This window comes from Elephas maximus, chromosome 5 (assembly GCF_024166365.1).
Source record: "Elephas maximus indicus isolate mEleMax1 chromosome 5, mEleMax1 primary haplotype, whole genome shotgun sequence".
NCBI lineage: Eukaryota > Metazoa > Chordata > Mammalia > Proboscidea > Elephantidae > Elephas > Elephas maximus.
In genome coordinates, this window is record NC_064823.1 from 49,539,449 (window position 1) to 49,554,173 (window position 14,725).

A 14,725-nucleotide genomic window follows, 5' to 3' on the forward strand; every position below is an offset into this window, starting at 1 on the left:
GGGAAATGTCTGTGAGAGAAAATGAGGAGGGAACTGGGAAAGGCTGGGTGAACTGACAGGTCAAGGTACAAGTCTGACCCTAAGGGAGGGAGACAGGGAAGCCAGATTGGGTGAAAGCGTCCTAGAGTGCTGTGTAGTCTAAGGAAGGTTCAGCAAGAGGAGGTCAGCCACCAGAGAGGAGCCGTGTCTCCTAGGAATGGGGCTCCTTAGTATCCGCGTAGCACTCAGGCACTGGCTGGAACAGCCCATGGGAAGCTGGGCCCTTGGCCATTTGTTGTTCTTGTTGTTAGGTGCTGTCAGGTAGGTTCCAACTTATAAAGACCCTCTGTACAACAGAGTTCAGATCTACTATCTCATAGCCGTGAAACACTAAGCAAACCATATAATCTCTTTGATCTTAGCCCCATTGGAGTCCACGCCCTGTGTGTCATCCACCCCTTCTCTTCATCCCACTATTTCATTGCAGGCCCTCACCAGCACCTGCAACAGCCTCCTAACTGAGCTTGCTACTCCTGCCTGGCCCCTCCCTCTCCAGGGCTGTTCTCCATAGTGATCTTTCTGAAACCCGTATCTGCTCATATTACTCTCTTTCCATAAATCCTCCAATTCCCATTGCTTATAGGAGTAACTATAGCACCTTAGCATATAAAACTTGAGCAAAAGTGTGAAGTTTGATAGGAAAGAGCATACTGAGTAACAGCAAGAAAAAAAAAAACAAAAACTTAACTTTTGCTGAAGATAGGATCAAAAAGAGAGAACTAGATTATATGAGCCCCCTAGGCTAGACTAGCAACCTATCCTTCATCAGGCAGGTGGCTGAGCACAGTGGTTGTGTACATACTCTAAGGGCGTTCACTCAACACCCATCGTACTCACTCTCCCCTGCCTTTCCCTTCATAAAACTGGAAAGCAAAAACTCAAACATTCCTAGCCTCCTTGGCCACAAGGGGTGGCCAATTAACACAGATTCGGCCAATGGAATTTAGGCTGGAATTTCGGAGGAGGACTTCCTTCTTGAGTAGAAATGCAAGATTTCTCTAAAGGGTTTTGCTTTTCCCCTTCTTTGACCCTGGGAATGTAGACATGATGCCTGGAGACTTAGCAGCCATTTTGTGCCTTGGTATGAGCTCAGAGGGCATGCATTAAGGGCAGAGCAGGGAAATAGAAGGAACCTGGTTCCTTGAGGACAGCCTCATTGGATCATCATTTGACCTGTCACCACCTGCAGCCTCGTCACCAGTCATTCCTCTTACCTGTGATCTACCATCCAAGCAGGCATTGGCCAAATATCTAAATTTCCCGTGTCACAATTCCTCAGTCCTCCTTGTAAACATTACTAATTGTACCTGTTGAAATGTCACTACTGCATGCCCTAATTGTAAAAGGTCAGCAGCATTATGGGGTGGAATGTTCACATAACAAGAGTCAGCAGGGCTGAGTTTCCTTCTGGCTCTGCCCTTAACTTGTTCTATGAGTTTTGACCCATCGGAGCAGTGTTTGCATCTGTAAAATGGGGGTACTGAGCCCAATTTGATTTTCTTCAGTGACTTCTGAGGCCAGCCCTGAAATCTTTTAAACGCACGAGGGAAAGCCATGCGCTATTGATAGTGCAAACCTCACCAAATGCTTCCAGGAGAGACAGAGAGAAGCCGTCCTGAGTTTTTAAGGACACAAACAATATAATAATAATAATGTGTGCAGGGGCGGCGGGGAGGAGGGTGGTGGTGGCAGTGAGGGAAAGGATTTCACCCTTGCAGCCTCAGAATCAGAGGTTGTGATCAATAGATACCAAAGGGACTGAACGATGGGTTAAAGTCCTATGTCTGCCTGCGGCCAGTTATCTCCTCAGCGGATTGTGCTAAATGTTTTTGAGATATAGAGATAGGTATGTAGATGAAGCATTCTTGGAGAGTTCAGATGGTGGGACTGTTTATAAAGGTGGCATGAAGCAGGTCAAGAAGCACCTTGAACCATCCTTTCTAGATGTCAGTGCCAGGCCAGCCGTTAAATGCATGTGCCTTTAGGTGGAATGATTTGGAAAAAGATAGTAAGAACAGCTGCATAACTTGAAGAATGCAATCAGTGTCACTGAATTGTACACGTAGAAGTTGTTGAGTTGGCATATGTTGTGTATATTTTTACCACAATTTTTTTTTTAATGCATGTGCCTTTAGATTAAACCACAGGTTGCATTATGGGTCGACTTGATGGCAAGGTCATTGTCCTCACAGCTGCTGCTCAGGGAATCGGCCGGGCAGCCGCCTTGGTAAGTTAATATCTCTCGTTGTTTGCTTACTGCCTTCTGAGGTATTGAATTATGTGGAATGATTCCACTGCTATTTAACCCCCTCTCTGTTGACTTTGTGCTGCTGTTGTCTTAAGTTATCAAAAAAAAAAGTCACTACCTCTGAGCCCAGGCTGATGAAGGGACAAATGCCTCACATGTTGCGTATGCGATGTCACTGATGACCTTTGATTCTGAGAAACTGATTTCTCTGCCTCGGTTTCTCCACACCATAATAAACCAACCTCAAGGGGCCCGCAAGGAGATACTGTTGCTATGTGTCATCAAGTTGATTCCAACTCATAGTGACCCCATGTGACAGCATAGAACTGTCTCATAGGTATTTCCTGGCTGTAATCTTTGTGGAAGCAGATTGCTAGGTCTTTTCTCCCGCAGAGCTGCTGGTTGGGTTCAAACCGCCAACTTTTTCGTTTCTCAGCCAAGCGCTTAACCTTTGCACCACTAGGATCCTTAAAAGAATATATAGCATTCTGCAATGACGTCCATTCAGATATAGGACTGCAGAGTTATAAGACTCTCAGTGTACTATTGCCTTTTAATTTACATCTTCTCCCACGTTACACCCACAAACTCATAGCTGAGCTAATTAAGCACCTTCAGTACAGTGGTAGGATGTGGCTTGACGTTCGTGAAAGCACTAGAATACTCTTATGAGGAAAAGGGTGAAATAACCCATTTTTCTCTTATTAGAGTTCAGTCACCTGCTCAGAAATGGGAGACAGGCTATCAAATCACAGAACTGCAGTATTTTGAGTGGTGTTAATAACAGAATCCTAGTTTAAAAGCCCTGTCTTATTTGATGTTACTTAAGTGGACAAAGTCAGATGGCAAGCACAATGTATGTCACGTTGTTCTAATTAATGATAAAAGTAAATAAAAATAATAGCAATGGGGATGTTGGGTGAGACTAGGTAGTGTGAGATCCCACCTATTTTTTAGGGAAAACAACAGTGGAAACAAGATAAAAGGGAAGCAGCTTAACGAAGTAAACAAAGGATTTATTTGTGCATTGTATCCTCCAGGCTTTTGCAAGAGAAGGTGCCAAAGTCATAGCCACAGATATCAATGAGTCCAAACTTCAGGAACTGGAAAAGTACCCAGGTAAGCAATTCAGCTTGAACTTGGGATTCAGAATCTGCAAGGTGTTATAAAATAGTACTCACGTGTTGAGAGAAAATTCATTAGCCATTCGCCTCCACTGGCCTTCTTTTTATGGTCTGATTCTCTGATATCAAATCTACGTTCTGTGAACCTACAGACTAAAATCACAAACGTATACTTAAAGTTTTATTTACCCTACATGTTGAGGGATTCAGTACTTAGTCACAAAATTCTATGTGACTATTTAACAATTGTTACATTAACTTTGTTTTTTTTTAATAATATTTTATTGTGTTTTTAGTGAAGGTTTGCATAACAATTTAGGTTCCCATTCAGCAGGTCTTCACAAGTTGTTGAGTGACATTGGTTACATTCTTCACAATGTGTGAACGTTCTCATTATTTCATTCTGGTTGTTCTGTTTCCATTAATCTAATCTCCTTGCCCCCTTACATTCTCATCTTTATTTTAAAGTACCTGTTAACCATTTGGTCTCATATAGGTGATTTTTTAAAGGCACACAGTAGTTACAGGTGGTAGTCATTATTTTTTGAGCCAACTTGTTATTTAGCTACAAGGTGACCTCAGGGGTTATTTTCCATTCAAGGTTTGAAGTGTAGCTCAGGGCAATAGTTTTGGGAGTCCTCCAGTCTCAACCAGTCCAGTAGGTCTGTTTTTTATTTTGTTTTTTAGGAATTTAAGGTTTGTTCCACATTTCTCTCCCATTCTATCAGGGTCCATCTGTTGTGGCTCTGATTAGAATGGTTGGTAGTGATAACAGACACCATCTAGTTCTTCTGGTCTCAGGGTAGAAGTATGTACATTAACTTTTTTTTATTGTGCTTTAGGACAAAGTTTACAAATCAAGTCAGCCTCTCATATAAAAAGTTATACACATTTTGCTGTGTACTCTCAGCTGCTCTCCTCTTAATGAGACAGCACATTACTTCTTTCCACCCTATATTCCCCGTGTCCATTCAGGCAGCTCTTGTCCCCCTCTTCCTTCTCATCTCGCCACCAGACAATAGTTGCCCACATAGTATCCAGTGTCTACTTGAGCCAAGAAGCTCACTCCTCACCAGTATCATTGTCTATCTTATAGTCTAGTCCAATCCTTGTCTGTAGAGTCAGCTTCAGGAATGGTTCCAATCTTGGGCTAACACCGGGTCTGGGGACCATGACCATCAGGGTCCCTCTGGTCTCAGTCAAACCATTAAAACTGGGTCTTTTTATGAGAATTTAAGATCTGCATCCCACTGTTCTGCTCCATTAGGGATTCTTTGTTGTGTTTCCCTTCAGGGAAATGATATGTGGTAGCAGGGCACCATCTAGTTCTTCTGGTCTCAGACTGATGGAGTCTCTGGTTTATGTGGCTTTTTCTGTCTCTTGGGCTCATCTTTATCATACGTCTTTGGTGTTCTTCATTCTCCTTTGTTCCAGGTAAGTTCAAACCAATTTATGCGTCTTAGATGGCCACCTGCTAGCATTTAAGACCCCAGATGCCTCTCACCAAAGTGGGATGCAGAATGTTTTCCTAATACATTTTGTTATGCCAATTGACCTAGATGTCCCCTGAAACCATGGTGCCCAGACCCCTGTCCCTGCTACTCTGGCCTTTGAAGCATTTGGTTGTATTCAGGAAATTGCTTTTGGTTTAGTCCAGTTCTACTGACTCTCCCTATGTTGTGTGTTGCCCTTCCCTTCATCTAAAAAATTTTTGTCTACTATCTAATTAGTAAATATTCCTCTCCCTCCCTCCCCACTCTCGTAACCATCAAAGAATGTTTTCTTCTCTGTTTAAACTTTATCTAGAGTTCTTATAATACTGGCCTCATACAATATTTGTCCTTTTACAATTGACTGATATCACTCGACATAATGCCTTCCGTGTTCCTCCATGTTATGAAACGTTTCATAGATTCATCATTGTTCTTAATCATTGCATAGTATTCCATTGTGTGAATATACCATAATTTATTTATCCATTCATCCGTTGACGGCCACCTTAGTTGCTTCCATCCTTTTGCTATTGTAAACAGTGCTGGAATGAACATGGGTGTGCATATATCTGTTCCTGAGAAGGCTCTTATTTCTTTAGAGTATATTCCAAGGAGTGGAATTGCTGAGTCATATGGGAGTTCTATTTCTATCTTTTTAAGGAAGCACCAAATTGATTTCCAAAGTGGTTGTACCATTTTACATTCCCACCAGCAGTATATAAGTGTTCCAGTCTCTCTACAACCTCTTCAACATTTATTTTGTGTATTTTGGATTAGATGGAATCTAATTGTAGTTTTGATTTGCATTTCTCTAATAGCTAATTATCGTGAGCATTTCCTCACATATCTGTTAGCAGTCTCAATATCTTCTTTGGTAAAGTGCCCGTTCATATCCTTTGTCCATATTTTATGTGGGTTATTTATCTTTTCATAGTTGAGTTTTTGCAGTTAGAGATCAGACACTGATCAGAAACGTCATAGCTAAAAACTTTTTCCCAGTCTACAGGTAATCTTTTTACTCTTTTGGTGAAATCTTAGGATGAGCATAGGTGTTTGATTTTAGGAGCCCCCAGTTATCTAATTTCTCTTCTGGTGTTTGTACATTGTCAGTAATGTTTTGTATACTGTTTATGCCATGTATTAGGGCTCCTAGCATTGTCCCTATTTTTTCTTCCATGATCCTTATTGTTTTAGATTTTGTATTTAGGTCTTTGATCCATTTTGAGTTAGTTTTTGTGCACGGTGTGAGGTATGGGTCTTGTTTCATTTTTTCGCAGATGGATATCCAGGTATGCTAGCACCATTTGTTAAACAGACTGTCTTTTCCCCATTTAACAGACTTTGGGCATTTGTCAAATATCAGCTGTTCATATGTGGATGGATTTATGTCTGGATTCTCAATTCTCTTCTGTTGGCCTATGTATCTGTTGTTGTACCAGTACCAGGCTGTTTTGACTACTGTGGCAGTATAATAGGTTCTAAAATCAGGTAGTGTGAGGCCTCCCACTTTGTTCTTCTTTTTCAGTAATGCTTTACTTATCCGGGGCTTCTTTCCCTTCCATATGAAGTTAGTGATTTGTTTCTCCATCTTATTAAAAAATGTCACTGGTATTTGGATCGGGATTGCATTGTATCTATAGATGGCTTTGAGTAGAATAGACATTTTTACAATGTTGAGTGTTCCTATCCCTGAGCAAGGTATATTTTACCACTTACGTAGGTCTCTTTTGGTTTCCTGCAGTAGTGTCATAGTTTTCTTTGTATAGGTCTTTTACATCTCTGGTTAGGTTTATTCCTCAGTATTTTATCTTCTTGGGGGCAACTGTAAATGGTATTGATTTGGTGATTTCCTCTTCAATGTTCTCTTTTTTGGTGTAGAGGAATCCAACTGATTTATGTATGTTTTTGTTGTATCCTGATACTCTGCTAAACTCTTCTGTTAGTTGCAGTAGTTTTCTTGAGGATTCTTTAGGATTTTCTGTATATAAGATCATGTTATCTGCAAATAGAGATACCTTTACTTTGTCTTTGCCAATTTGGATGCCCTTTATTTCTTTTCTAGCCTAGTTGTTCTGGCTAGGACCTCCAGCACAATCTTCAATAAGAGTGATGATAAAGGGCATCCTTGTTCTTGTTCCCTTTCTCAAGGGGAATGCTTTCGGTCTCTATGTTGGCTGTCAGCTTTGTGTAAATGCCCTTTATTATGTTGAGGAATTTTCCTTCTATCCCTGTTTTGCTGAGAGTTTTTATCGTGAATGGGTGTTGGACTTTGTCAAACGCCTTTTCTGTATCAGTTCATAAGATCATGTGTTTCTTCTCTTTGGTTTTATTTATGTGATGCATTACATTGATTGTTTTGCTAATGTTGAACCATCCCTGCATACCTGGTGTGAATCCCACTTGGTTATGGTGAATTGTATTTTTGATATGTTGTTGAATTCTATTGGCTAGAATTTTTTTGAGGATTTTTGTGTCTAAGTTCATGACGGATATGGGTCTGTAATTTTCTTTTTTGGTGGTGTCTTTACCTGGTTTTGGTATCAGGGATATGCTGGCTTCATTGAATGAGTTTGGTAGTATTCCATCCTTTTCTATGCTCTGAAATACCTTTAGTAGTAGTGCTGTTAACTCTTTTCTGAAAGTTTGGTAGAATTCTCCATTAGCTGTCAGGGCCAGGTTTTTTCTTTGTTGGGAGGTTTTTAATTACCTTTTCGATCTCTTCTTTTGTTATAGGTTTATTTAGTTGTTCTACCTCTGTTAGTTTAGGTAGGTAGTGTGTGTCTAAGAAATTTGTCCATTTCCTCTAGGTTTTCAAATTTGTTAGAGTACAATTTTTTACAGTATTCTGTTATGATTCTTTTAATTTTCAGTTGAGTCTGTTGTGATATCGCCCATCTCATTTCTTATTTGAGTTATTTGCTTTGTCTCTTGTTTTTCTTTTGTTAGTCTGGCCAGTGGTTTATTGATTTTATTTATCTTTTCAAAGAATCAGCTTTTGGTCTTGTTAACTCTTTCAATTGTTTTTCTGTTCTCTGTTTTTTATTTCATTTAGTTCTGCTCTCATTTTTGTTTTTTCTTCCTTCTGGTGCCTGAGTGTTTCTTTTGTTAATCCCTCTCTATTTGTTCGAGTTGTGGGGTTAATCTTTTGATTTTGGCCCTTTCTTCTTTTTGGATGTGTGCATTTATTGCTGTAAATTGACTGTTGAGCACTACTTTAGCTGTGTCCCAAAGATTCTGATAGGAAGTGTTTTCATTCTCACCAGAGTCTATGAATTTCTTTATTCCGTCCTTAATTTTTTCTATATTCCAATCGTTTTTGAGCAAAGTGTTCAGTTTCCATGTATTTGATTTCTTTTCCCTGTTTTTTCTGTTATTGACTTCTAGTTTTATGGCTTTATGGTCAGAGAAGATGCTTTGTAATATTTCGACGTTTTGGATTCTGTTAAGGCTTGCTTTATGGCCTAATATGTGATCTAGAGAATGTTTCATGTGTGCTGGAAAAGAAAGTATGCTTGGATGATGTTGGATGGAGTGTTCTGTATATGTCTATGAGGTCAAGTTGGTTGGTTGTAGCTTTTAGCTCTTCTGTATTTTTACTGAGCTTCTTTCTGGATGTTCTGTCCTTCACTTAAAGTGGTGTGTTGAAGTCTCCTACTATTATTGTGGAGCTGTCTATCTCACTTTTCAATGCTGTTAGAATCTGTTTTATGTATCTTGAAGCCGTGTCGTTGGGTGCATAAATATGTGATATTTAATCATTATATAGTGTCCTTCCTTATTCTTTATGGTAGATTTAACTTTGAAGTCTGTTTTGTCAGAAATTAGTATTGTCATTCCTGCCCTTTTTTGATTGTTGTTTGCTTGATATTTTTTTTCCATCCTTTGGGTTTTAGTTTGTGTCTTTAAGTCTCTCGTAGGCAGCATCTGGATGGATTCGTGTCTTTTAACCCATTCTACCACTCTTTGTCTCTTTACTGGTGCCTTTAGTCTATTTAAGTTTAGCGTGATTATAGATAGGTATAAGTTTAATGCTGTCATTTTGATGTCCTTTTTGGTGTTGTTTCTTTCTTCCACTTGATTTTTTGTGCTGAGTAGTTTTTCTATATAAATTGTGTGTTCCTCTTTTTCATTGTTGTTGATTTTGTTCTTGCTGAGTCTTTATATTTTTCTTCTGTTTTATTTTGATGTGTAGGATTGTTAGTGTCCTTTGTGGTTACATTAATATTTACCCCTATTTTTCTAAGTTTAAACCTAACTTTTATCTCCCTATATTGCCTTGATTTCCTCTCCATATGAAAGATCTATGACTACTATATTAAGTTCCTCTTTATTGATTTAACGTCATCACCTTTTATATAATGACATCGTTGATTCCCTGTTTTGAGCATTTTTTTGTCTTGATTTATTTTTGTTATTTCCCTGTCTGGGTTGGTATCTGGTTGCTCTGTCCTGTGTTCTAGTCTTGGGTTAATATCTGATATTATTGATTTTCTAACCAGAGAATTCTCTTTAGTATTTCTTGTAGTTTTCATTTGGTTTTTACAAATTCCCTAAACTTCTGTTTATCTGGAAATATCCTAACTTTGCCTTCATATTTGAGAGATAGTTTTGTTAGATATGTGATTCTTGACTGGCAGTGTTTTCCTTCCATGCTTTTTATATGTCATGCCATTGGCCTTCTTGCCTACATGGTTTCTGCTGAGTAATCTGAGCTCATTCTTATTGATTCTCTTTTGTAGGTGACTTTTGTTTATTCCTGGCCACTCTTAAAATTTTCTCATTATCTTTGGTTTTAGCAAGATTGATTATAATAGCTCCTGGTGCCTTTCTTTTGGGATCTACCTTGAATGGGGTTCGATGAGCATCTTGGATAGATATCTTTTCATCTTTCACAATGTCAGGGAAGTTTTCTGCCAAAAAAAATCTTCAACAATTCTCTCTGTATTTCTGTTGTCCCTCCCTGTCCTAGTACTCCAATCTCTCATAGGTTATTTCTTTTGATAGAGTCCCACATGATTCTTAGGGTTTCTTTATCTGATTTTTCTTCGAATATATTTTTGCCAATTGTTTTATCTTCAAATGTGCTAATTCTGACTTCCATTTCCTCAATTCTGCTCCACTGAGTTTCTACTGAGTTGCCTAATTCTGAAATTTTATTGTTAATCTTTTGAATTTCTGATTGCTGTCTCTCTGTGGATTTTTGCAGCCTATTAAATTTTTCATTACGTTCTTGAATAATCTTCTTAATTTCCTCGACTGCTTTATCTGTGTGCTCCTTGGCTTGTTCTGCATTTTGACTGATTTCTTGACAAGTTCTGTATATGAATCTTTTGTATTCTACATCTGGTAATTCCAGGAATACATCTTCATCCAGAAGATTCCTCTATTCTTTGTTCTGGGAGTTTGTTGAAGCAATCATGGTCTGCTTCTTTATGGGATTTGATATCGACTCTTGTCTCTGAGCCATGTATATTATTGTATTAATTTATTTTATGTTTGCTCACTGTGTCCTAGCTTCTTGCTTTGTTTTGTTTTGATATACCCAAACAGACTGTTAGAGTGAGCTAACTTAATTATTGGAGGCTTTGAAGCACTAATGTCCTGTCACCAGATGGCTAGAGCTATTACCAGGTATATAAGCCTAGGAGTCCATTCATTATTCTTGTGTGGATTTAGGTCAGGTGTCCAAGTAGTCAGTCACCTAATGTGTGGTGCAGGCTCTCACCTATGACTTTAGACGAGCAGTATATTCACAGGTTCTGGTTGCGGCAGAGGGTCACACTCTGAGGAAGGCAGGGGGCTGAAAACCTTCCTCTGAGTGTCTGTGAGGAAGGTGTGTCCCTGTTCTCCAGAGCGCTCTGGTGGGTGGGCTCTGCAGCCGTACCATAGGTACCCGATGGTTTTAACTGTAAGGACTGGGAGGCACCACTTACTCCTGGACCCCTGTCATGGGTGGCTAGGCAGCGTGGGTAGAGCCACCTGTCCTTAGGCCCCTGCTGTGGGTAGGTGAGGGCTCTGTTTAATAGGCAGAGTAGTATCAAACATCAAAAACCACTCTTTGCATTGCAGAGCTGAAACGATTAGAGTCAGACCTCAAACAGATTCACCCTTACAATATAACAGCCAGATGCTATCTGCTGTAATGGGGCCACCTGGATCCATGCAGGGGTGAAAAACAAAGTCTGTGGATTGCTTGTGCCTGGACAGGAGCCGCTTCTGCCCTCAGTTTCCACATTAGGAGAGTTGGCAGATTATTTTTCCCTATTGGTTAATTTGTTCCTTCTCCAAGGCTGGGAGAATGGCTTGGGGAACACAGCAAGACCTATCTCAGGCCCAAGGGAATCAACTGTCACTGAAGCCAGCTGAGGCAGAGGGAGGAGGGATCAGATAGATGGGAGAGTTTCAGAATGAGGAGCTATTAGATCGGTGCAGTAAATTGGACAAAATCACTTACCTTGTGCTGAGAGTGCTGTTTTTATCTCAGTTTCTGGAGGCGTGTGTAGATTCTGTGTACTGGCTCGGCCCTGCCGCAGTCGTGCCAGGGGATCAGGGCTATGCCACCTCACTTGCCTTCTTTCACTGAAGCAGCCACGTCCCAAACACCACCACTAGCCCTGCCACAGTCATTCCAGGGAATCAGGGGTGCGCACCTTGTTTGCCTTCTTGTGCTAAAGCAGCCACATCCCCAAACACTACCACCAGCCTCACTGTGTTCGCGCCAGAGAATCAGGGCTGAGGCACTCCCGCCGACTCAGCAACTCCTCGCTGCTTCTGCGCTCTCTTTCCCTGTCACTCAGTCCAATTTCTTAACTTTGCCTTAGATGTTCACGGTTCCTAGCTTTTCATATATATCGTTGATTCACTTGTTTTTTCAGGTCTTTGTTGTAAGAGGGATCGCCGGAAGCGTCTGACTGCTCCGCCATCTTGGCACCTTTTCGTGTACATTAAGTTCTGATGATAACTTTTCACTTCTGTCTTCTCTCCTTCCCCTGTAGGGCAGTGCTGTCCAATAGAAACGTGATACAAACCACAGGTGTAATTTTAAGTTTTCTTTAATAGCCACTTTTTTAAAAAAAGGAAAAAGAAGCAGGTGAAATTAATTCTAATAATGTATTTTCCTTAACCCAGTACATCTAAAAATTATCATCTCAACACGTAATCAATATAAAAAATGACTAATGAAATATTTCACATTCTTTTTCATACCAAATCTTTGAAATCCATGTATATTTTACACATGCAGCACATCTCAGTTGAGACTAACAACATTTCAGGGGCTAAATGGCCACGTGTGGCTAGTGGCTACCATATTAGAGACAACCTAGCCTAAAGATCAGATCTCATGATCAGAAACTCTAAGAGATTATCCAAATTATTTAGGTGTGTTCAAATTTGCTCTATTTAACATGGCTGTAGACTTAGGTAGAAACTCTGGAATAGTACAGAGTTTTGTTGGGTTTTTATTCAGTTTGTTCAATACATATTTATTGGTTGTCTACTGTGTATCAGACTTTATGTTAGAGAGACAATAAGGGCAAAAACAAATAAATCAAACAAAACCACAGCTGTGTTTATGTATTTGAAGAAGAAATACAAGTTGCTGTGGTGGCGCAGTGGTTAAGAGTTCAGCTGCTAACCAGAAGGTCAGCAGGTTGAACCTACCAGGCGTTCCTTGGAAACCCTACGGGGCAGCTCTACTGTGTCCTGCAGGGTCACTATGTGTCGGAATTGACTTGACGGCAACAGGTTTTTTGGTGGTGGCAGGAGGTTGAAAATCATCAGATTTGAGGTTTAATAAATCACCACTGCAACTGTAAATGGTGGATTGGAGGGGCCAGACCATGAGACCAATTAATTTGGAATAGTAGCAGCACAGTGCTTAAGAGCTCGGCTGACTACCAAAAGGTTGGCAGTTCTAATCCACCAGTCATTCTTTGGAAACCCTATTGGGCGGTTTTCTGTCCTATAAGGTCACTATGAGTTGGAATTAATTCACTGGAATGGGTTTGGTTTGGTTTGGTTTGGTTTGGTTTAGTTAGCAGTTGTCTGGTTTGAAATAAGATAGTGGACGTGAAAGAAAAGGGAATGGGTTCAAGAAGACAGTCACATAAATCAGCAGGACTTAAGAAAGAATTCCACCCACGAGAATGTCAGCCCTGGGAAAGTGACAGCTTGCACATAAACCAAAGTCAAAGCCAATTCCGACTTGTAGTGACCACAAAGGCAGAACAGAACTGCCCCGTAGGGCTTCCAAGGCTGTAACCTTTACGGAAGGAAGTCGACTGCAGACTGCCACAGCTTTCTCCCAAGGCGTGGCTAGTGCGTTTGAATTGCTGACCTTTTGGTTAACAGCCAAGCATTTGAACACTATGCCACCAGGGGTCCTTGCCTTGCCTTACACATCAAAAAAAACCCAAACCCATTACCATCAAGTTGATTCCAACTCATAGCCACCCTATAGGACAGAGTAGAACTGCCCCATAGGATTTCCCAAGACTGGCTGGTGGATTTGAACTGCCTACCTTTTAGTTAGCCGCCAAATGCCTAACCACTGCACCACCAGGGCTCCTTGCCTTACACATCCAAAACCCATTGCTGTCGAGTCAATTCCAACTCATAGCAACCCTATAGGATAGGGTAGAACTGCCCCATAGGGTTTCCAAGGACCACCTGGTAGATTCGAACTGCCGACCTTTTGGTTAGCAGTTGTAGCTCTTAACCACTACACCACCAGGGTTCCCTCCCTTACACATAAAAAAATTTTTTTTTTTTTTTTTTTTTTTTTTTTTACACATAGTGGGTCCTAAAAAGATCTTTGTGAAAAAAAATACTGGATGAGATCTGGCAGGTGAGAGAGTGGGCAGTATCTGGAAGGGCTTCCAAAGGCTTCTGGTTTGGATTTTCTGTGGCTGTGAACAACCTGGAACTTATCCTTAGGAAAATAGTTAGTGGAAAGTCTTAAACTGACAATGGAGAAGGATGAAACCCTAGTCAACCCTTGAAGAAACAGCCCACAGTGGCCTGTCCACAGAGCCCTCGTGTATCACCCTTATGACAAGCCCTGCACACACCAACATCTAAGGGCTTCACTGAGAGTTGCCTGGAAAGAAATCAGAACAGAGAACTCCTGTGAAAGTGAGCTGCCCCAGCAAAATAGGTTATATGATCAAACACAAATTAAACCAAAAAATCCATTGCCATTAATTCGATTCCAACTCATAGTGACCCTATCGGGCAGTTTCCAAGGAACGTCTGGTGAAGTGGAACTGCTGACCTTCTGGTTAGCAGTGGTAGCTCTTAACCATTACGCCACCAGAGCTTCCACATACAAATTAGTTCTTAGACTATGTTGAGTTATAATTCCAACAAGTCAAAGTAAAGTGGAAACTCACTTTCAGTCCTCCGTTTCTTTGCATATCAATCTTTTCTCTTACATCCAAAGAGGAAATAAAATAAACCATATTTTTTTTATATATATAAAAGTAATAATTGCTGCTTTCATTACGGAATGTTGAGTTTTCTTTAGTAACTCATACAGGATATATCTCTCTGACCCTTCGCCAGATCCCTCACATCTACCTTCTGGTCCCCTCATTTCTTCTCTTTGCAATTTAGTCCAGAAATAAGTGATGGTACCCCTGGCCAACAGAGTCATTTCTAATAATTTCTGAAAATGAAAATGGCATAAAGAAAAGCTCACGGATAGAAACAATCTCTTGTCCTGTCCCACCCCCAATTCCTTCACCCCCTTACCTCTCTGCCGCCCCTTACACAGGCGTAATTCAGCATGTCTGTACCTGTGCCTCAGCCTTGGGAGGAAA

The 14,725-nt window shown here is 40.5% G+C and overlaps 1 protein-coding gene across 2 annotated transcripts in view; it reads left to right on the top strand.

Moving 5' to 3' along the window:
* LOC126076909 (3-hydroxybutyrate dehydrogenase type 2) overlaps positions 1-14,725 on the top strand; it is a 47,346-nt gene that overhangs the window by 1,395 nt on the left and 31,226 nt on the right. For both annotated transcript variants that reach the window (XM_049885614.1, XM_049885615.1), the window contains exons 2-3: positions 2,175-2,266; positions 3,328-3,406. In XM_049885614.1, coding sequence (XP_049741571.1) covers positions 2,195-2,266; positions 3,328-3,406 — 151 coding nt within the window. In that variant the 5' untranslated portion in view covers positions 2,175-2,194. The remainder of the gene's footprint in view (positions 1-2,174; positions 2,267-3,327; positions 3,407-14,725) is intronic.